Source organism: Leptodactylus fuscus, chromosome 2 (assembly GCF_031893055.1).
Source record: "Leptodactylus fuscus isolate aLepFus1 chromosome 2, aLepFus1.hap2, whole genome shotgun sequence".
Lineage (NCBI taxonomy): Eukaryota > Metazoa > Chordata > Amphibia > Anura > Leptodactylidae > Leptodactylus > Leptodactylus fuscus.
In genome coordinates this window covers 259,670,199-259,694,817 of record NC_134266.1, presented here as the reverse complement: position 1 = coordinate 259,694,817, position 24,619 = coordinate 259,670,199, and the positions used below count along the sequence as shown (strand labels likewise).

Below are 24,619 nucleotides of genomic sequence, written 5' to 3'. Positions count from 1 at the left end.
CACACGCTGGTACAAGGCTCAACTCACCCTAAGTGCCAAAAACACTGCTGGTGCAAGGCTCTACTCATGCCAAGGGCCTCAATCTCTGCTGGTAGCTCAGCTTAAGGTCATGTAACTTTGTTTGGAAGGGCTCATGTTAAGGGCTAGAAAAGTGAATTTTGGAAGGTCTTACCACATCACACACACACACACACACACACACACACACACACACACACACACACACACTCAAAATGACAGTTAAGGGTGAGGGCTTTTGGAATTCCCATTGCCTATTCCATTTGTGGTTGTCATGGGGAACGTGATTTAAAGGGGTGGTTGTTACTGTTTGTTGAGCTTAAATTGGGGTTTGTGTCCATCCATTTGGGGAGTAAAGAAGGTTTCCAGGTATTTTCCCACTTTGATAGAGGTTTTTTTGAATGTGGAAAGTGTGTAGTTGTTAGGCAGTGATGTTGGGGTAATAGAGGGTCTTTGGTGTGTTAGATGCCCCCAGGCATGCTTCCCCTGCTGTCCCAGTGTCATTCCAGAGGTGTTGGCATCATTTCCTGGGGTGTCATAGTGGACTTGGTGACCCTCCAGACACGGATTTGGGTTTCCCCCTTAACGAGTATCTGTTCCCCATAGACTATAATGGGGTTCGAAACCCGTTCGAACACACGAACATTGAGCGGCTGTTCGAATCGAATTTCGAACCTCGAACATTTTAGTGTTCGCTCATCTCTAATTATTATTATTATTATTATTATTATTATTATTATTATTATTATTTATGTTTATTTATTATTTATTATTATTATTTATATTTATTATTTATTTATTATTATATTTATTTATTTATGATATTAGTAGGATAGGATTAGTAGGATAGGATAGGAAGGATAGGATTTTATTATTATTATTACTATTATTATTATTATTATTATTATTAATTATTATTATCCATTTTTTATTTCCTTTTTGATTATCTTTACCTTTTAAATCAATACCTCATTATATTGATCATAGGATAATACAATTATAAAATTAATTTCATATTTCCAATGCTATATATGAGGGGGGTGGGGGGATTTTCTGAAGGTTAATGTGAGTGATACACTGGTAATACTTGGAATGTTGTTTGCCCTTCACACAGAATGCACCATTTGTTAATAAGATCTGAAGCTCATTAACCTCTGGCAATGATATCCATGGTAACAATCCCCAAAAGAATGTTTTACATTCATAATTAACCCATCTCTACTTAATGTTACGGTCTTACTGAAGAGAGAGATGGGATTGTGAAATGGCTGTCTGTTGGGAGCCGTCGGATTATTTAGAATTTCTTTTTTCTGCGTTTTGGCTGATGAGTTGATATATAGTAATTTGCAGTTTTAGGAAATGCCTTTTATTGGAGGCTCCGCTGCCGCGTCTCGCTGGAAGTATATATTGGGAAAATGAAACGCTGTTCTCTCCACCTGCCTTGAATTCTAATCTGAAACACCAATTACTGAACATGTTTTACAGTCTGCTACAAGATGGACATTAGATTAAATTCAGAACCTTAAGAAACCTTCATTTCACAATATGCAGATTTGGGTAGAAGAGGTTTTTTTTTTTTCTTTCTAACATCTCCAGGATACATTAAAATAAAAAATGACTGCAATACGCAAAAGGTTGTTCTAATAGGAGATGATTGAAGGGTAACTCTGCTCAAAACGGCGGATTCTTCTGCTGCCACACTCCCATCTCCTTGGTTTATTTGTTCAGACCATTCCGTTCCACCAACCCTATAATTTTTCTTTCCGGATAGTTTGTGCGGAAACAGAGTGGAAATCACCCAGACCCCATTATAGTCTATGGGGTCCGCGGGTTTCCTAAGGTAACCGTTTTGCTATTTGGATAGGTTTCCGTTCCAGGGGTCAGGGCAATTTGGCTCCAGTCTTGGTTTCTCTTTCATGACACCACTGCAAATAAAAGTGACAGTGGCTGGTTGTCTTTGGCAGAACATGTAATGTTGGAATGGTGGCTAGAGCGTGTTCCCTGTGTTTACGTGCCCTCATATAACCACTGCTCTCAAACAAGGTCCGAATGGCAGGCAATTCATCAAAGCAACCATACCACTTCTCATAGGCCTCGTTTCCATCTGTGTTGGTAATCCATTTGGGGGAGTCCGCATGGGAACCTTCCCCCGAATGGACTACCAAATGCATTGGCAAGTGGTGTGCAGTGAAAGCCCATGGACCCCATAGACTCTAATGGGGTCCGTGTGCTTTCCGCACGGTCTCCGCAGGGAACGCAGACAAAAAAGTAGTTCATGATCTACTTTCCTGTTCGCATGACTCGTTCGGAAAGCACACATACCCCATTATTGTCTTTGGGGTCTTTGTGCTTTCACTGCACACCGCTTGCTAATGCGTTCGGTAGTCCGTTCGAGGGGGTCCCAATACGGACTCCCCGAACCGATTACCGACGCAGATGTTAATGAGTCCTTAGTCCTATGATATGCCCCTTCTCAAAGTCCATCAACTTGTCTAGCAGTCAACAATCTCTTACCAAGAGGTACACTACCCAAAAGTAGCTGCTAAGAGCCTTTTTTAGAGGATAATAGGGAAACACTTTTATGTCCTCTTTTGAGGCCCAGTGTCTATTCAGACACCACCTGTAATCATTTACATATCTGCCTGAGAAATAACTATAGTTGACTAACTCTGTCAGGTCGGCTGTTCAGGACTGGAACGTATAGTACAGGACTTCCTACCTGACAGTAGAGAGTTTAATAACTTATTGGGCGCGAATGTTAACAGCATTGATTGCTCAGGAATGGTGGGGGCTAGAGAAATAATTCCAACTGTGCTGGAATTAGTGGAACGGCAACTATTAAATATTGTAGAGTTGGAAATACTGGAAATGGTGAGAGGTCCTCTGTATGGAACAACAAAATTGTACCAAGAAATTCTAATTAATAAATTGTTCTACTTTGTGTAAATCAACTAAAAAAAGTACTACTTTATCATGGACTGACCATGTGATCTTCTTAGCATGTGTGTACTATATATATCATATAGAAATACATACAACTGGCACATAGTTACAGTATTTCTACCGAGAACCGCACACCAATGCAGAAGGGACATCCTTTAAGAGTCAAAGAAAGGTTGCTCAAAAAACATCATCTTCTCTGAGCATTGCAAATATCGTACATCGGAGCAAGGGCAAAGCAAACAGGCAAGCATGGACTATCCACAGGATCAAAGACATTGCCCTTCAAGGCATTCCATTCCTCACTTTAGTTTATATTTCTTAACAATTTTCTTGAGATATACAGAGCCGGAGACTTTTTAAATGTGTATGTACGGATGTAGCAGTGTTTAACTTGTCAGGTTAAAGGGATTCTATAGAGATGAGCGAACAATGAAATATTCGAGATTCGATATTCGTTTCGAGTAGAGCTTCAATATTCGACTACTCGATCGAATATCGAATCCCATTATAGTCTATGGGAAAAAATGCTCGTTTCAGGGGAAACCACTATTCAACTAAAGTAGAGTCACAAAGTCCACGAGCAGCAGGAGTAGAGTGTTTAGGAGGCGCGCTGTGCAGTTAAAGTGCACGGGCCCCATTATAGTCTATTGGGTCCGTGCGCTTTAACTGCACAGCGCTTGCAGTTGCACTGATAAAAAGTAAGCTCCCTCGTAAGAGCAAGCTGCCAGCTCTCCCGACTAGCAAAGATGAGCCTGCGGCAAATCAACGCTGGTTCTGCAGAAGGCTCGTCTTTGCTAGTCGGAAGAGCTGGCAGCTTGCTGTTACGAGGGAGCTTACTTTTTCTCATAGGAATGAATTGACCAGCGTTGATTGGCCAGTGTACAGTATTCGGCCAATCAACGCTGGTCCTGCCGCAGGCTCGTCTGTGAGGAAGCGGAGTCTAAGATCGAACCACAATGAAGACTGCTGTGGTCCAATCTTAGACTCCGCCTCCTCACAGACGAGCCTCCGGCAGAACCAGCGTTGATTTGCTGAATGCTGTACACTGGCCAATCAACGCTGGTCAATTCATTCCTATAAGAAAAAGTCAGCTCCCTCATAACAGCAAGCTGCCAGCTCTCCCAACTAGCAAGGACGTGCCTGCTGCAGAACCAGCGCTGATTTGCCGAATGCTGTACACTGTATAGCATTCGGCCAATCAACGCTGGTTCAGAATCGAATATTTACTGTGAATAGCGAGTGGTACTCGATCAAGTATGAATATTTTGAATACCGTAGTATTTCATCGAATACCTACTTGATCGAATACTACTCGCTCATCTCTAGGATTCTACCATTAAAATCTAATTTTATGTCGATCATACGTAAGAATAGCCTTAAGAAAGGTTATTCTTCTCCTACCTTTAGATGTCTTCTCCACGCAGCTGTTTGGTAGAAATCCCAGTTTTTGTCGGTATGCAAATGAGTTCTTTCGCAGTACCGGGGGCGGGCACCAGTGCTCAAACAGCACTGGGGGCGTCCCCAATGCTGCAAAAGAAATCTCCACCTCATTTTCTTCAGGAACGGCCTCTCTGCGGGTCTTCCTCTGGAACAGGGTTCAAACTTCTAGGCCTCGGGCCTCAGGCAACTGTACATGCCCACAGACCACAAGAAAATGGCCGTTTATTTACTGTATAAGCGGCCATTTTTCTCGTCGACGCAGGCATGCACAGTCGGCTCTGCCCGAGGCCTAGTAGTTTGACCCCCAGCGCCGGAAGAAGACATGTGAAGAGCCCGTTCCGGAAGAAGATGGAGGTGGCGCTGGAGATTTCTCTTGCAGCATTGGGGACGCCCCTAGTGCTGTTCGAGCGCTGGGGTCCGGCCCCAGTGCTGCAAAAGAACTCATTTGCATACCGACGAAAACCTGCATTTCTACCAAACGGCGGCACGGAGAAGACATCTAAAGGTAGGAGAAGAATAGCCTTTCTTAAGGCTATTCCTATGTGTGATCAACAAAAAATTTGATTTTAATGGTAGAATCCCTTTAACCTTGCTACATCTGTACATGCAGATATTGCTGTAACGTAATGTGTTTTGCTATACAACTATAGCCAAGTTTAACTTGACTCTGCATTCGGATAACTTGCTGCAGCACAATATCTTATCACAGAAACCATTGAGAAGCCATTGAAGTTGTCAAACTAACCTTCAGCGCCGGTGTTATTGATGCATTATGTCTCAAGTTAAGCTTTGCTGCATCTGTACTTTACACTTACAATAAAAATAGCTCCACTGATCAAACTGAAGCTGCTATATATTTACATACATGAGAAACAGCTAAATTATAATCCCGTACTTGGCGTTCCTCCGGATGTGTAAATCACATCTGTGTTGTCTAAAATGAGAGCTGGTATGAGTTTTGCAAATGGATATATCAATCAGCCAGTCAGTAACTGTGTAATTAAAGTGACAAATCCCTTTAAAGACCGGGTATTTACATGTGTTGAAGACTCCTTTCATTAGCATCTCGGAAGGAAAGATGCATCTTATTCATCGGTGTCGCGTGTAATATTTAGACTATTTTTAATGCTTATTTGATACAATGGTAGTTAAGGTCGTCTAATAGTTAATAAAAGAGGACAAAAAGGACCCGACAACTGGTGAAATAACAACTTTTTAGGACTCCATACTAGAGTCTCGTTTCAATTCGGGTTTGGGTGGCTCAGGCCCCTGGTTAGTTTTAGGGTGAACAAGTTTGGATAGAACCAGAAGTGAAATATTATACTTCATACCCCAGAGTATAATAGGTGGAGGACCAGCGGAGGTGTACAAAGCTAAAAAAAACATTGATACTGCCCTTCCCTCACCCTCACCCCTTTTGGGCCTCCTTGAAGCGTCCAGAGCTTTGTCTTGGTCTTCTTGGAGACGTCATGCGCCACAGACGTCATTGAGGCTCAGTGGTCACATGGGCACGCCGAGCATAAGTTGGAGAATAATAATTTACCCCAATGCATGTCACGGTGACCACTATAGTTAAGCCATGACGAATCCCAAATTGTTCCGTTTTGATAAAAATGTAACCAATGGGAATATTCAGATAGAATCTGTGTTGGGTCGAATTGGTTTGCCCATTTCTAGTTTACACCAGTTTAGTTTCCATGAACCAGAAGTGCTTTTATTACACTCTGGAGTCTCTTCAAACCCCATAAATGGAGGTCCAGGAGAGGTGCTGTAAAATAGTAAAAAACTGATAGTCCATTTCCATCCAGCACTGTCCCATTGTTCCATCTTCCATTGTTTTCTGGCCTCCAAGGTGACATCACAGACCCTGAGAGACCATTGGAATGGCAGCGCACATTCTCAATTTGCCACTGCTTTTGGACAGATGTGAAAGGAACTACCCTTCTCGTAATCGGAGGGCATCCTATGGGTCAGATCTCCACTCATCTACATGATAAAGATGAGCAAATATCCCGAGATTTTTCAGGGGTCAAGTTCACTTTGGATCAAATAAATGTGGTCTGAATTGATAGTGTTCCAATTGCCCTGAACATCATTTATTTACTTTAACTGACCTCTAGTAGCCCAAAACACATGATCTAAAGGTTAGATCATGTGCTTAAGGTTACTCTAGACCAGGGGTCCTCACACTTTTTGAGCATGTGAGATACTTTAGAAACTGGCCAAGGGATAAGATCTACTACCCACTTCTTGTGGGCGGGGGTGGGGCGGGGCCGGGACAGGGGCGGGGCCAGGCAGGCCAGGGATGGGGCCTGTGGGCGGGGCGGAGCGTGAGAGCAGGAGACAGCTCTCCGGTGTCTGCTTGTTCACAAAGCAGGCTGAGAATCATCTCCGGACACTGGCAGGCGGGGCCGCCGCAGCCCTGACTGCGAAAGAGTGCAAGGCCCCAGCCTGCCAGTGTCCAGAGATGATTCTCAGCCTGCGCTGTCAACAAGCAGACACCGATCGACCCATACGTCCTTCGCGATCAACCGGTAGATCGCGATCGACGTATTGGGCACCCCTGCTCTAGACCATGGACGAAAGAAAAGGCAACGGCTATAAGCTATGACTAGGGTTGAGCGATTGGGATCGGGAAAGAACGGATTCCGATCGGCGATCAAGCAAATATCACAATCGGGATCAGCTAGAAAATGATCGAAAATTGAATTTTAAAAACGATCCTGAAATCTCAAGATCGGCTCAACCCTAGCTATGACTGATATAAATTGAGAATCTAAGCTGACAGTGGACATAGGCTGGTTTATTGAAACCATTGGCCCAATTTTGAAAGTGGGTCAATGACCCTGAGTAACCTATCTCTGTTCACATTAAGGGTGCATGCACACTGAGTAACGCCGGGCGTGTATCACAGCCGTACACGCCGGCATTACAGCAGACTGCCGAACACTTCCCATTCACTTCAATGGGAGCGCTCGTAACAGCGGCGTTTACGAGCGCTCCCATTGAAGTGAATGGGAAGTGTTCGGCAGCCCTGCTGTAACGCCGGCGTGTACGGCTCTCATACACGCCCGGCGTTACGTAGTGTGCATGCACCCCAAGTGTGGGTTAAACTCCCACCTTGGGTTAGTTGTGTACCAGGGTGGTTGGTGTAATTTACTCGGGATCAGTTATGATTACTAGATTACTACAGATCTGTCATTGATCCAAGGATCGGGCCTTATTCACACATCAGTGTTTGACAAAACTAGGAATAGGATGAAACACAATAGTTTTAGATCCATCCATTAGACCTTATCTCTGTCGAGTCTCCGCTCCTGTTTTTGGCTTACTAAAGCAAAACTCTGAATGGGGCTTTAATGTGATCTGCAAATTTAATACCGGGAATTCCATTTTCACCCTTACAACCTGTTACCTTGTATCTTATTGTTTCTATTGTAACCTAAGTATTTATTATACCTCGGTGACTCCAGATGTGTAAAATAACTCTCTTTTTCCAGGATAGCTGTTCTTCCAGATGGAAGTTTACGGATCTTAAATGCATCTAAATCAGATGAAGGAAAATACACATGCCATGGGGAAAATGTCTTTGGTTCTGCAGAAATTACAACAGTTGTGTCTGTTACAGGTAATGACTTATCTGATTCGATAAATGTGTAATTAGACCGTTGTATCTTCCGTGTGAATTGGTTAAATCGGCAGATTATTTTAATGAGAGAATGAAATAATTGTAGGGCGCCCGCTGGGGCACACGAGACTATCAGCTATGAATAAAGGGGATGAAGTTCACAGTTGATGGGATTTGTTTCAGATTCTTGAAGCCCATAAAAATGTACAAAAAAAAACATTAAAAAAAGAGAGGAGAGTCTTCTGGTTACCCATCTTCTTGATGTTTATGGAAGTCTCCAGACTTAGAGGTAGTCTGTCACCAGAACCTAACATATCAACCCCAAAGATAGGTTAGGGTCTCCTGACTCAAATGGTGTTGTCCTCTTGTAAATTACTGCCTCCATTGCCAAAAAATCACTACCAGTTGCCAAGAAAACTCTGTTTTTGTGAATACAAAATTGAGCTCTTTTGAACGGCAACACTCTCATTGCTCCAAAGACCTCATTTCCATATTGAGCAATAATGTCTCATCAATGAATACACCGAATCATATGAGAACACCGTTTGATTCTGGTGACCCTAACCTATCTATCTGTGTAGGTGACCCTAACCTATCTATCTGTGTAGGTGACCCTAACCTATCTATCTGTGTAGGTGACCCTAACCTATCTATCTGCTATGTTGGGTTTAAGTATTGGATTCTGGTGACAGACTTTCTGTAAGTTGACCAAGCAGCCAAGCAAGCTGGCCGAAGTGGCCAACCATCTAATGTTTATGATGGCCTCTCGACTCTCCCTCGATGGTAGATGTCTGGGCAGATTAGGATTGGGTTCTTGAAATTTAACATGTCCAATCCTTCTATCCAAGTATCTGGCCATGGTTTACTCCATTCTCCCCTGTTTTGCCTGCATTAGACACAACATGCCCAATTATTTGTTCCAACGATAGATAAGCCACTTCTTTTCCTATTAATATAAGCATGCATGTTTGGCCAGGTAAACATGTATACAATGGAGTAAGGAAGACTAGACTTGGCTAATGGCCAACACCTATGGCCAACTTTTGCTGTATTAGTTATAGGTCTAAACCAACCTGTGAGCAAGACTCTTCGCAAGTCATATCATACATATCATACAGCGGGATATAAACTTGGCATTAGCTATTAGGCAGATGGGCCTTAACTGCATTTCGATGTATGTAATTTTAGTAGAATCAGGTCAATGCTCTATGGTGGTTGTCCACTTTGGACATTTCCTTTTTGTTAAGTGGTCCCCAAAAAGTAAGCTGATTACCTGTTTTTCCATCCATGTTCTGGTGGAGGTTGAGACATGTTGTTGATACATATGAAACAACTAAGAAATATCATCCTTTCTCTCTCTCTATGTAGAACCTACAAAGATAGAACTAACACCAAAACGGACTGAACTCACTGTTGGGGAGAGCGTTGTTCTTAGCTGCAAGGCCATCCATGATCCTCTCCTCGATATCAGCTTCTTCTGGACTCTAAACGAACAACCGGTTGATTTTGAAAAAGAAGACGGCCATTTTGAAAGCATCAGAGCTGTAAGTAGCACTCAGGGGTACTAACTTTACCAATGCTTCATCCTCAACCGCTGGATTTAGAACTAAAAACTTAATGTTTCTTCCAATTTTTTTATTTTTATTGGTAAATCCAACGTCCAACTTTGCAGCCATTTTTTCTTTGCTTTACAAACTGTGCCCGATCTCCGCTTTCGGGTTTCCATCTCCTGCCCAGTTTCTTTTGGCTGAAACCCGGTGGTCGGTTTTCAAAGCCATTCACTTGAATGGTTTTGCAAAGTGACCGCCCGTGTTTGTCTTCCGGTTTCACCGTGGAGAGGCAGAAGACACACACGGGCGGTCACTTTGCAAACCCATTCAAGTGAATGGCTTTGAAAACTGACCGCCAGGTTTCCGTCTCCTGTCCAGTTTCTCTCAGCAGAAGACGGAAACCCAAATGTGGAAACTGGGCGCAGGTGTGAACCCGCCCTTAGGTAGACCCCCAGATGTGCCCAGGAAGGCAGTCCTCCTCCTCCTCCTCAATTCATCCCTAAAATTTCAGCATCTTGAGCTTTTCCATGTATTTTGCCTTTAATAAATTTCCAGAGTTCCAACCGCCATCCAATTTAGTTCCTAACATTCACAGCGCTTCATTTTATGACATTGATCTTGACTTACAAGTGCTTGGGAAGAGTTGATAGAAATTCCTTGCAGATTGGAGAACTTTAAGCCATGAAATCAGTTTTATCTAATCAGGGAGGTAAAATCAAGAAGAATTCTGCCTGGTTTTAACTAAACCACCGGATTTGCAAACTTGTCACAGGTTCTACATAGGGAAAGTGAGAATAAATCTGAATGTGCCTCTTGGAATAAAGTCAGCACATTAAATGTTCTAAGATACTATTTCAATACCGGGAGATTGATCCGTACGCATGCTAACCTATCATTTCCCACGCCAGGAGTAAGTGAAGAGCATTAAGATGGTGCATAAATTCTATATATTGCTCTTATCCCTGTGTATTTTATGCACATTTGCATTTATATTATACTACACCGGCAGATGCTCACTTAACCTTCAGTGAGCAATGGACATACTGTAATATAAGCTTTCACGGGACGTCTTACGGAGAAAATAGGGAGCATCTCTGTGATTTTAATGGCAATATTGAATCAGCTCTTTGCTAATGCATTGCTTCCTTTGGATGCCTTTAATTTTGTACCATTTCTGGGAACACCTATTGCTTTTTACTCTACAAGGTGGGATTTACATATTCTACAGAGATGTACAGCCCTCCCTTCGTTCACAATGGTACCGGTGGCAATGGTGGGAACAATTTCCTTTCTTAAGTATATACATCCATACCTATTGACTCCTATGTTAAGGGGCTTGTCCACATTTTTTTTTTCCCCATAGGATAGGCCGTACATATGTGATTATGGGCAACCACAAGCCAGCCCCAACATGGATCAGCTATTCTGGGGTATATCTAGTCCCAGTACTATACAGTACATGGAGCAGTTAAGGGTATGGTTACGTGACAAAAACCTTTTCCACCATGTGAACTTTCCACGCGGCTAGTTGTGAGGGAATGCCAATGCAGTGCACCAGCATCCCATCGAGGAATTCTGCCCTTGCTTAAGCCCAAATGAATGGGCAGAATCAGGAGGGAGTCTTGCACCGCCGATGCAGCGGCTGTCTCAGCCGCGGAATCTGCAGGAAGAAGGGGCATGTCGATCAGCTCCCATTCCAATGAATTCCATGTCAAAATCCGCCTGCAAAAAACTCTATTAGGTCTGTATAGTGGCTAGGTGCTGGTGCCGTAGCTTAGATCCCATTGACTTCAATAAGAGCAGAGCTGCAGTACCGGAGCCAGTACTGGAGCCCGACCGCTATAGGGGTCAAAGCCAACTGTACTGTATAGTACACAAAATGGATGCATCCACGTCCCACAAAAACAGGACGGCTGGGAGGAATAATAGGAAGCCATAATGAGTTTTTGTGAAACACAAGCTGTAATGAATAACACATATAGAGAGAATAACACATATAGAGAGTAACACATATAGAGAGAATCCAGAGAATCCACTTTTGGTCCGATCCTTGACACCAGTGCCGCACCTCCCATGAGGCGACCTGAAGCGAGCGCTTCAGGCGGCACTATGCCAGGGCCTCAGGGAGGGCGGCATTTTTGCTAACCTAAGCCAGTCCAGGACAAGCTGTCCTGGACTGGCTTAGCACGGAGCGGTGGTTTGGGGAGGCCACTGGAGCAGCGCTGCTCCAGCAGCCTCCCCTCATGCTCAGGCAGAGCGCAGGCAGTCTCCGGGCCTGCTCTCTGCCGGCGAACGGCGCTAAGCCCCGCCCCCTTTCGAGGCACCACATCCCCTCCGCTAAGCCACGCCCCCGCTCTGCCCCCTCCCCCGACGGGGGGGGGGGCGGCTTTCTGTACTTCGCTCGGGCGGCGAAAGGAGCAGATTCACCCCTGCTTGACACGTATATGGGGGGCCAGAGGACCCACTTTTGGTCCAATCTTTGACACAATAATGGGCCCCATAAGTTTAGCAAGAGAAAGCCCCATTCGGATGAAGTGATCCCCGATTTACTTAGGTTCAAACTTGTTCGGATAGAAGTGGAAGCAAAATGTAGTACTGTATATACTCGAATATAAGCCGAATTTTTCAGCACAGTTTTTGTGCTGAAAAAGCCCCCCTCGGCTTATACTCGGGGAAGGAGCAGACAGACAACCAAAACACCCCCTCCCCTTCCCCAGCACCTACTGCACCCAAAAACTCCGACCATTTTTATTTTTGAAATTTTCCAGTAGCTGCTGCATTCCCCCCCCCCCCCCCCCCCTCTCAGCTTATACTCGAGTCAATAAGTTTTCACTGTTTTTTTTTGTGGTAAAATTAGGGGCCTCGGCTTATATTTGGGTCGGCTTATACTTGAGTATATACGGTATATCCTGGGGTCTCTTTAGCCCCCCAGAGTATAATAGGTGGAGGCCCAGGGGAGGTGACAAAAACACAAAACATTTATACTCACCTTTCATTAAATCTTTTGGGCCTAGGGGTGCTTAGAGATCTCGGTATAAGTATTTTTGGGTGTTGCTCTACCCCATTTTCAGCATAGTGAGCATATTCAAAAAATCTATCTAGATTGGGGCTTCTATGGTGGCACAGAGCTTAGATTTTTTTTTAGATTCGCTCAGACAAGTAACATATAAAAATGACAAAATAATTCCTTGCAACATTTTTGTTTATATAAAGAATGTGAATGTGTATTTCTCAATTTATCAGACCATTCGGCGCAAGATATAGATTGTTTGTTCTTTTATATAGATTTTTTTTTTTTATTAAGTCTCCTCTCAAAAAGTCATCTAAATTATATATCTCTTGACTTGCAGTTTTACTTTATTGGCTTTCTCTCAAGATTTCTAAAAGTCTGTTATTATAAAGTTTTGTTTGTCTATTTTTCAATTTACAAGGAGGAAAAAAAACCTATTCTGACTCTCATTATCTGCGTTTCAACGTTCCGCTTGCGGAGAATGAAAAAGAAGAAATGAACGGCAACCTATACAACGATCAGCCATAACATTAGAACTACTGACAGGTGAAAGGAATAGTATTGATTATCTGGATACAATGGCAGCCTTAGGGCCCCTTCACACGGCGTAAGCGCTTGGCTCATTCCGAGCCGCACACGCGAGCGCTTCTAAACACTTCCCATTCACTTCAATGGGAGTGCGCGTAAAGCCGACTTTACGAGCGCTCCCATTGAAGTGAATGGGAAGTGTTTAGAAGCGCTCGCGTGTACGGCTCGGAATGAGCCGAGCGCTTACGCCGTGTGAAGGGGCCCTTAAGCTAAGTTCACACAGAGATTTTTGGTCAGGATTTTGAGGCCGTATTCGCTGTTCAGGTGTTTTTCCCTGGAGCCGCCTTGTTCTGACTCCCGGAAATAGAAGCGAGATGTTCATTCTTCAGGCCGCTTGGCCTCGTGATTCAGCCTGAAGACACTCCCTCCTCTCAACTAGGCCCATTCATTGGGCCTAATCCAGAGCGGAGCATGCAACTGGATGCCGGTGCGACCCGTTTGTTGGACTGGAACCTGAGGCAGCCTCTGTGAACTTACCCTTAGAGTCCATTCACACGGAGGAATATGGCGCAGATTCTAGCGCAGAATTCGCATGGAATTCGTACAGAATCAGCACGGGCATATAATTCTATGGGGAGTCTTTTTTACCGCACGGCTTCTGGCACCGATTCTGCATGAATTCCATGCGAATTCCACAAGGTTTTGCGCCAGATTCAGTGTCACTTTCATCCATGTGAATGGACCCTTAGGGTATGTTCACATGCTGGAATTTGAATTCCGCATGTGAACACTTCCGCACAGCTAGCCGCAATGGGATACCAATGCAGTGCACCGGCATCCAGTCGTGGCTTTCCGCTCCGGAATAGGCTCGAAGAATGGGCCTAATATGGAGGGAGCCTGACACCGTGGACACCAAGGCTCCACAGCTAACTCAGCTATGGAATCCAGGGGAAGATAGGGCAGCTCGCTTCTTTTTTCCTTATCGACTTCCATTGAAGTCAATAGCAGCTGTTTTTGACGTGGATTCTGTGTCAAAATCCGGTCCGGCAATCTCCATGTGAGCCTACCCTTTAGGTTTGGCTTTATATAGCAGCAAGAAAACAGTCAATTTTTTGAAGTTGATGTCTTTTTTAGAAGACAACTGCATCAGAACATCTCCAAAACTACAGGTCTTGAGGAGTGGTCCTGGTATGAAGTAGTAAGCCCATCTGGTCCAATCTCACGGAAGAGCTACTGTACTATAGCACAAATATGAAAAGGGTGAAGGGTTTTTTTCCAGATCAATCTCTAGGATGTACCATCAAATGAAGTTCAGTAGGAATATGTCTGGAACTAGGGATGAGCGAGATGGTTCATAACCCATAAGGCTTGTAACAAATTTCCGAAAACTTTTGGGCTCTGCCTGACCAGCCAAGGACAACTAATATTTCCTTGAGTCTTTTTAGACCCCCAGTATATAATAAGCAGAGGAACAGGGTTGGTGCATGAATATAACAAACAGTCTTACTCACCTCTACTGGGCTCTCTCATGGTTTTCAGTGGGGATCCCCGTCCATCATCAAAAGTGTCTACTCAATGAGAAATGGAACTGAATTAGGAGCAATCCGAAGAAAACAATTCAACCTACAAGTAGTGTGATGCCACGGACAGTGTTCTACAGGGAAACAATAGATTGTGGCATTCATCTGGAAAGATGTTACTCTGAGATATTGAACTGTTGCCGTTCATACTTGTATCGGCAGCGACTTATTCAGCCTGTGGGAGGGTCGGCTTGTCTGCCTGTTTCTAATGCTGTACAATCTGTTAGATAAACCCAACATGGATTTCTTTGCTCACCGACTGTGGAGATATTTTAGTAAACTAATCTGTATACGGGAAATCAAGAAAGCGAAATTGAAGAATTCTCTCTAGCTTATGCACCATTTGGAATCAGAGAAGAAGTAAAGACTATTATACCCAGAGTTTTTAGAGTATTGGTTGGCTTTGTGGACAATTCTAAATTCAGGTTTCCTTTCTTAGCCAAAGTATATGAAATAAATAAATTTCATTGTGTCTTTGGTTGGTTTTGGCTACTACCACCCATATGAAGTGTTTCTCCAGAAGGTCTCATCATCTGGGTCTTCAAATTTTACAAAAACATCTTCATTAGGATTGAGCCGATCTTGAGATTTCAGGATCGTTTTTAAAATCCGATTTTCGATCATTTTCCAGCCGATCCAGATCGTGATCGTAAAATTTGCTCGATCGCCGAACGGAATCCAATCTTTCCTGATCCTGATCGCTCAACCCTAGGAGCTGACCCTACTGTTTTTCAGGATTGGTACATTTTGAGCAATATTTGAGTTTCCGCATGTACCCCCATTTCAAGCCCCCATGACTAGGGTTCAGCCATTCTTGAGATTTCAGGAACGTTTTTAAAATCCAATTTCCAGCTGATCTCGATTGTGAAATTTGCTCAATCGCCAATCGGTATCCGATCTTTCCCGATTCTGATCGCTCAACCCTAATCTTCATAATTATTGTCATAGAATTTCTCAGCCTTCTTCTAGTGACTTGTAGTTGGGCCATGTCCCGACCAGGACATAGAGCCTTAAACCAATACTTCTCTAAGGATGTGTGCTGTGCCAATAAGTCCGATCTTCTGCACCTTTTCCTTCAAATTCTTGAAGATTTTTTTCCAAATACTTTTTGAATGGTGCTTAGAGTTCCGACCACTACAGATACAATTCTGACTTTGGTCCTCTCTTCTCACTTCAATATCAAGATTTTTTCACTTTTTGAGTTTCTCTGCTTCCTTCATCTGGACATTTGCAACCACAACATCTTTAAGCAGGCCACAATTTTAATTTTCACCATGGTGCACAATGTCAAGACAATTTGAGAAATGATACGATCTTCTGTATTATTAGTCATCTCCATCCACCTTTGGTCATCTTCAGACTATTTCTCTGTCAACTCTTGCAAGCCTCCATGTTTTTTCCAAGTAACTGGACCCAGTTTGCAAGAAACGGAAGATTCCATTTGGCCAATTTTTACAAAAGTTATTTCTTGTCCTTAGCCAACCCATTATTTGGACTTTCTTTTTAGTACATTGAAGTTCCTTTCTCATGGACATGAACTTAAAAATGTCCAAACAAAAAGAACATTGAGCGCAAAGTATTAAAGAGACTTTCTTAGCTTCGGAACAGTTGTTTTTATTCCATGTCTCCAAGACCGTCTCCTACCTTACAATCACCTGCTCTGTTTCCCATGGTGAAAGCTTTTTTTTTTTTTCTTTTAAGGTAATCTTCGACAGATGAAACTTAAAGTAACTTTGTTGATTTCTTCGTAATTGAGATAAAACCCTTAGCTTTTTTTGCCATGTAATCTCCACATCCAAACATGGTGTTTATTCCGCTAGTAAAGTTGTAATTTGCAGAGACTTCTCTTTGATATTGCCAGATAAGTGAAGAAGTTCACTACTACGGCTGTTTTGATGTGAGCGGCGGAAGAGATAATTGGATGGCAGTCCGGCTATGAATGTACAGTTCTCAAAAATATCTGACCTTAAAGTACCACACACGCGTAGACATGGTCTACAGATGTAGCAAAGCCTAACTTGACACTAATATCTAGCTGCAGTGTGATATCTTATCACAGAATGCAATAAAAGCCATTGAAAGAGTACAGTCATGGCCAAAAGTTTTGAGAATGATACAAATATTAATTTTTACAAAGTCTACTGCTTCAGTTTTGCTAATGGCAATTTGCATATACTCCAGAATGTTATAAAGAGTGATTAGCTTAACAGCAATTACTTGCAAAGTCAATATTTGCCTAGAAAATGAACTTTATCCCCCAAAACACATTTCAACATCATTGCAGCCCTGCCTTAAAAGGACCAGCTAACATCGTTTCAGTGATTGCTCCATTAACACAGGTGTGGGTGTTGATGAGGACAGGGCTGGAGATCAATCTGTCATGATTAAGTAACAATGACACCACTGGACACTTTAAAAGGAGGCTGTTGCTTGGCATCATTGTTTCTTTTCTGTTAACCATGGTTATCTCTAAAGAAACACATGCAGTCATCATTGCACTGCACAAAAATGGCCTAACAGGGAAGAGTATCGCAGCTGGAAAGATTGCACCTCAGTCAACAATCTATCGCATCATCAAGAACTTCAAGGAGAGAGGTTCCATTGTTGGCAAAAAGGCTCCAGGGTGCCCAAGAAAGACCAGCAAGCGCCAGGACCGTCTCTTAAAAGTGTTTCAGCTGTGGGATCCGGCTACCAGCAGTGCAGAGCTTGCTCAGGAATGGCAGCAGGCAGGTGTGAGTACATCTGCACGCACTGTGAGGCGGAGACTCTTGGAGCAAGGCCTGGTCTCAAGGAGGGCAGCAAAGAAGCCACTTCTCTCCAGAAAAAACATCAGGGACAGACTGATATTCTGCAAAAGGTACAGGGAGTGGACTGCTGAGGACTGGGGTAAAGTCATTTTCTCTGATGAATCCCCTTTTCGATTGTTTGGGACATCTGGAAAACAGCTTATTTGGAGAAGACGAGGTGAGTGCTACCACCAGTCTTGTCTCATGCCAACTGTAAAGCATCCTGAAACCATTCATGTGTGGGGTTGCTTCTCAGACAAGGGAATCGGCTCTCTCACAGTCTTGCCTAAAAACACAGTCATGAATAAAGAATGGTACCAGAATGTCCTCCAACATCAACTTCTCCCAACCGTCCAAGAGCAGTTTGGCCATCAACAATGCCTTTTCCAGCATGATGGAGCACCTTGCCATAAAGCAAAGGTGATAACTAAATGGCTCAGGGAACAAAACATAGAGATTTTGGGTCCATGGCCTGGAAACTCCCCAGATCTTAATCCCATTGAGAACTTGTGGTCAATCATCAAGAGACGGGTGGACAAACAAAAACCTACAAATTCTGACAAAATGCAAGCATTGATTGTGCAAGAATGGACTGCTATCAGTCAGGATTTGGTCCAGAAGTTGATTGAGAGCATGCCAGGGAGAATTGCAGAGGTCCTGAAGAAGAAGGGTCAGCACTGCAAATATTGCAACGCTGCATTAACTCATTCTAACTGTCAATATAAGCTTTTATTACTCAGAATATGATTGCAATTCTATTTCTGTATGTGATAAAAACATCTGACAAACACACATAAAAACCAGAGGGCAGCAGATCATGTGAAAATAGAAGATTTGTGTCATTCTCAAAACTTTTGGCCATGACTGTATGTGTCACGGTGTAAAGTTCCGAGTCCAACTTTGTTGCATTACATCTGTATATACCATTGAGTGCAAAAGTTTTAGACAGGCATGGGATTAGTTTTGTTTGTTTGTTTGTTTGTTTTTGTTGAAGTGAATAAAGAAAAGAGAAACGTAAATCCATCAATATTTAGTGTGACCTTTGCCCTTTGCCTTCCATTAGTTCTTCTCAATACCTGCAGACAGTTTTTGAACACTCGGCAGGGAGGTTGTTCCCACCGCCATCTTGGAAAACTAAGAACAGATCTTCTGTGGATGTCGGCTTATTTCAGTTCTTCTGTTTCTTCATGTCATCCAAGACAGACTGGATGATGTTGAGATCAGGGCTCTGTGGGGGCCGTATCATCACTTCCAGGACACCTCCTCCAAAGGACAAAGGTCACACCAAATATTGTAGCTGATCTCCAGACTTGATTCCTCACCTACTGCACCTAAACCACCAAATGGTGACCTTTCTGTGGACATCTGAACCTGTAAAGTTCACACCTTCTTGTAGGAGTTAAGGATGAAGAATGGGGATATTTCTCAATGTCCATGGCCCCTTGTAGCCAGAGCCGAGTCAAATGCGTCTAAGAGAACCCACTGATCTGATGAGCAATAGTAGAGGACACAAGGGCCTGATGTTTGTCTTCTCCTCTGCTCTCATTTTTCTGACCTTTGGGTCGTCAATTCCCAACCATTTTGGTCAACACAGTTCCTCAGGGGAGGGAAATCTTGCACAGTTTCTCCCCGCCCACGAGCAAGGGGGATGAGACCAACGAGGACTGAACACGCAAAGACCAATATTGGATTCATGGATCTCTCTGTTGAAGTTATGTCTTTATTTGGGGCCTTTTGCTTTCAATATAGATACAACTACAATATCCATTACCGCTATCACTGTGCTTTGAGCAAATAACTTCTTTTACATGAGTGACTTAAAGGGATTTTCTTGAACTTCCGTATTAAAGGGATTTTCCGGGACTTTAAAACTTTCCTTAGTACAGGTAATCAATTAAAGGTCTATGGGGGAAGTGGCAGCTTTATAGGAAGTGATGTCATATTAATTGGTCACATGGTCTGATGGCAGCTCGGTCCAATTCAAGTGAATGGGCTGAGCTGTGATACCAAGCTCAGGCACTGAATATTTTATTGGTGGGGGTCTTGCTCCCATCACCACTGCTAATCAGCTTAAAATGAGCCCTGTATATGTTTACCAAGTCATACTGCCACACATATGGTCATGGCTGTGCCTGGTATTACAACTTAGTCCCATTCAATTAAATGCCATTGAGATGAACTATCACAACCATATCCGAAGTCTGAAGTAAAGGTCATGAATATTAAAGTCCCTGAAATCCCCTTTAATATTACAAAGTCCAATCTGTTCCCCCATAGCAGATATTAGGTTAACACTTTTTAAAGTTCTGTTATATATAACTGAGACACAAAGTGACATATTGTGGAAAAAAAAACATCCAAAAATGTTAAAACCTTTTTAGCATTTCAAGGATTGTAAGACGCTGCTCCTATTACATTCCATAAATTGCAGCTATAGAAAGCAATGAAATTCAGCTCCCAGATATGTCATTACCAAATGGGCAGATGGGGCTTTGTTGAATATTTTTGGAATCTAAAATGAGCAAGAGAGGATGATTTTAATCATCGGAATCCAGTAAGTAGCGAATATTCAGGTTATATAGAAGCATGCCAGAGGCAGGAAAGCTAGTAACAGACGAAACGACTGGAAAATGTTCAGCTTGTAAAAATATACATTACACATAAAGGATGTAATTATTTTACCATAAATGCAAAGGTTGAATCAGAGGAAATTTGTTATCATGAATAAATTATTCAGAAGGAGCAGAAATGATGGATGGATAGATAGATAGATAGATAGATAGATAGATAGATAGATAGATAGATAGATAGATAGATAGATAGGAGATAGATAGATAGATAGATAAGAGATAGATAGATAGATAGATAGATAGATAGATAGATAGATAGATAGATAGATAGATAGATAGATAGGAGATAGATAGATAGATAATAAATAATAAATAATAATAATACATTTTATTTTATTATTATTATTTTATTATTATTGTTTTATTATTATTTTATTATTATTATTTTTTATAATTATTTATTATTTTATTTTAGATAGATAGATAGATAGATAGATAGGAGATAGATAGATAGATAGATAGATAGATAGATAGATAGATAGATAGATAAGAGATAGATAGATAGATAGATAGATGATAGATAGATAGATAGATAGATAGATAGATAGATAGATAGACAGATAGATAGATAGAAGGATTGATAGATAGAATTACATGCTCCACTGTGGCCCCCGTGGACTAACGTGGTGCCTTATTTGTGGTCCACACCACATATTGGTGGAGTACCCAGTGGTCATGTTGGTTCAAGTCACCTAAGGTCATCCCATTCATTGTACTGTCCCTTCAGTGGCCCCACATAATACAATCTCCCCTTAGTGGCCCCCACATAATATAATGGAAGGACTGTACTTCCCTTTCCAGTTGGATCCACCTTCTGACTTTGGCTTAAAAAACTGCAATGATGATTTTCCAAAGAAAATAACAACTATTCGTCAGACGATGGAGTCCCAGGCAACCAAGCAACAAATTTGGTAACCGAAGGTCCATTCATCATAATGTGGTGTTTTGGAGGAAATCTCATGAATATTCCATTCCAGTTCATTTCATTCACACAAATAAGGCAAACCCAGAAATTTCACGAAAATTTCCCATGTGTGAATCCAACCTAAATATCCCATGACCTTGTGAACTGGAAAAAACATTTGTTTTCAAAATGGAAAGTTTATTGAATATTGGGATGGTTTAGCTAAAACTGTATTCTCGCAAAATAACAGCGATCAAGCCAAAGACAAACGCGGCGCTGTCATGTTATTGTGCCGCCATCGAGTCAGAATAAATAGCTTTTTATCATTCCATAGCAAAAATGTTCGATCATTACTACAATTTGCTATAATCTCAGGCTAGAAGTGTTTTAACCAGCAGGGGAAAGACATTATTACCAACAGAATATCATTATACCAGCATGGAAAAAATCTGCCTTGTCACTTCTTCATTGACTCCCATATTTGTGCCTTACAATTATTCTAGTGTTTGTTGTTGTACAATTTAGAAACGGCTTTTGTTACGGAATTTGACAAAACACAGAAGCCCGCCATTTTAACAAGTGGTTCACATTTATGGCCTTAAAGGGGTTGGTTGTCTGGGATTAGACGCAGCGCCACTCTTGTCCATGAGATGGTTTCTGGTTGGCATCTCAATGGTCGAAAGAGTCTCTCGTAGATTTGGTTTTAGCAAAAACAAGGGCTGGAGGTGAAGAGTTTTCATAATTTTTGTTTGCGTCCATGGAGTAATCTCTATAAGATGTCATCACTGGCTTGTAGACGATATTTCCCAGGTGAGGTACCAGAAGTGACACAGAAGCATGGCTGCTAGAGATGAGCGAACACTAAAGTGTCTGAGGTTCGAAATCCGATTCAAACAGCCGCACACTGTTCGACTGTTCGAATGGATTTCGAACCCCATTATAGTCTATGGGGGGAAATGCTCGTTTCAGGGGTACGCAACATTCGATAAAATCATACTTACCAAGTCCACGAGTGACGGTTGGGCTGGATTCTTCTTGAAGTCTTCTCCCGGCGCAGGGTCCCCGCATCCTCTTCCAGGTGGAATTCACTCTGCCCAGGCATCCGGCCTAGGCAGAGCCGACTGCGCATGCGCGTGCGGCTCTGCCCAGGCCCGACGCCTGAGCAGAGCCGACTGCACATGCGCGTGTATGCGCGTGCATGCCCGCACATGCGCAGTCGGCTCTGCCTAGGCCGGATGCCTAGGCAGAGTGAATTCCACCCGGAAGAAGACGTGGGGACGCAGCGCCGAGAAGACTTCGGAAAGGTAAGAGAAGAACCAGCTTTGATTGGCAGAATGTATAGCATTCTGCCAATCAACGCTGGTTCTGCATCGAACCTTAAACTTTGAACAGCTAGTAGTGTTCGATCGAGTACGAGTATTTCGAATACTGTAGTATTCGATCGAACACCTACTCGATCGAACACTACTCACTCATCTCTAATGGCTACTGAATAAATCAGAAGTAGGGTTGAGCAATCAGGATCGGAAAAGATCGGATCCCAATCGGCGATCGAGCAAATTTCACAATCGGGATCAGCTAGAAAATGATCGGAAATCGGATTTTGAAATCTCAAGATCGGCTCAACCCTAAAAGTGACTTTTCCCATAGAGAAGCATTGACTAGGGTTGAGCGATCGGGAAAGATCAGATCCTGATCAGCAATTGAGCAAATTTCTTGATCTGGATCGGCTGGAAAATGATCGGAAATCGGATTTTAAAATCGATCCTGAAATCTCAAGATCAGCTCAACCCTAATCATAAGTCAAGTCTGGAAGAGTTCATGCAACACCGTAGGATAGGTCAGAGCAGGCGGCGATCAAAAGGTGTAGTTAGGAAAGAATCTGGGTTATATCCAAAATGGACAAAGATTTAAGAGACAAAGAGCCGGGCAATGGTCACAGACGTTGGAGTAGGGTTTTATCGCCTACATACACAGTAGGGATGTCAAGCTTATACATACCATATCAGTAGCCCATGTGGGTAACATGGGGCCCTTGGATTATCCATGCCTAGTCCCATCCCCTTTACTATTGAGTTGTAAGAATATGTCCAGAACTTCCACCTACTGAGGAACTTCATTGCTAGTGAAGAAGAGAGTGGAACTGTCTCATGCATCTTAAAATTGATTGAAGAGAAAGAAACAAACACCATGACCTTTTGTCCTGGGTGGCGAACCATAATGAGGGACCCAGTTTGATCTTCACGGGGCTATTTCTACTCTGTGTATCCGACTAGTGGGATGGCTAAATTATGACTCAATCATGGCTAGATTATAGGGATGGTATGCATTGCATGTGCCCCATAATGCCCAACTTGGGGTCAAAGGGGCCTCCAACTCCAACTTTCACTTCCTGTTTTTTTTCCAATTCATTAAAGCCACGACAGGATGGAGAAGAATAGTTGTCCAATGGGAGCATAGAAGCTTTCGGCTGTAAGCCCTACATTTTATCTTTTACGTAAAACCACCATTTGTCCTTTTGATATGCAGATTTTTTTATTAAGTCTTGGCAGTCACCAGTTTGGCAATTCTCTCCAGCCAACAGAAGGCCATACATCTGCGTGGTTTGGTTCATTGAAGTCTAATGCTGTTGGCCCATCTGTCTGGCTATAGTCTTGAGTGGAGAGTATCCTGTCCTAGGTGTGGTTTTTGAAAAGTGAACTCTAGGCCTCCACCAACTTCACTCCAGCCAAAACCATGACCATTTTTGACATGGACCTATTCAGGTCAAGGCAATAACTTTTTTTCAGAGCTTTTGTTTACCCCGTAAATGTTGAAGTTGTCTCACTTTCCAATTTGAAGCCCACCGCAGTATTCTACAACAAAATAAGCATTTAACAAAGCGCTCGGGTCAACTCCGTCGGTCAATTTATGGTCGAAAATACGGGAAGGAATTTAAAAAACTCTTCTCGGAGTGTATGGAGTCTTTGAAGTCACGCAACCTTTCAACTCTTGCTTTGATATTGTGTGATAAATATGTGGATTTAGCAGTAAGTAAGTGACTTTTTGCACCTACTGTTATTTTTCAAAATATTTCCAGCTGAGCACCGGGGAGGGGGGCAAGAAAAGTCATTTTGTTTGTGTTCCAAAATATGAATTCAATCTGGTCTTCATCATAAAGCACCGAGAGAGAGAAGAAAAAAAACCTCCGTACAGGTGAAAGTGACAGATAGGAAAGATAAAAGATTGAGGAACTATTTCAGGTTCTGCTGAAGATTCATTTCTCTGATTTTTCTTCCTTTTTTTTCCCAAACGGGAAACAATTTTTTTTATATTTTTTTGTTAAAACGATTTTTTTCTTCCGAGACTGAAGGTTGAAGTCAATTCAACCCAAGACGAGATTACTCAGCAGTATAGAAATGCTTAATTATAGGGAACGTTTGACAACAATGGCATGTCTTCTGACTAGCCTTTCAAGACGCCATCATGTTGTAGACCTGTCACCCGGACCAGGGAGCTCTTCATAATTACTGATAATGTCACCTTTTATCCAACCCACCAGAATCTCTTTCTCAGGGTGAACTGTAATGTTCTTGTCTAATCTCATCAGCATTTCTTCAGAG

General features: G+C 42.6%; 1 protein-coding gene across 2 annotated transcripts in view; it reads left to right on the top strand.

Annotated features, from left to right (window-relative positions):
* The window catches only part of CNTN5 (contactin 5), a 1,103,706-nt gene that overhangs the window by 949,751 nt on the left and 129,336 nt on the right, over window positions 1–24,619 (top strand). For both annotated transcript variants that reach the window (XM_075266105.1, XM_075266104.1), the window contains 2 exons: window positions 7,902–8,029; window positions 9,398–9,573. In XM_075266105.1, coding sequence (XP_075122206.1) covers window positions 7,902–8,029; window positions 9,398–9,573 — 304 coding nt within the window. The remainder of the gene's footprint in view (window positions 1–7,901; window positions 8,030–9,397; window positions 9,574–24,619) is intronic.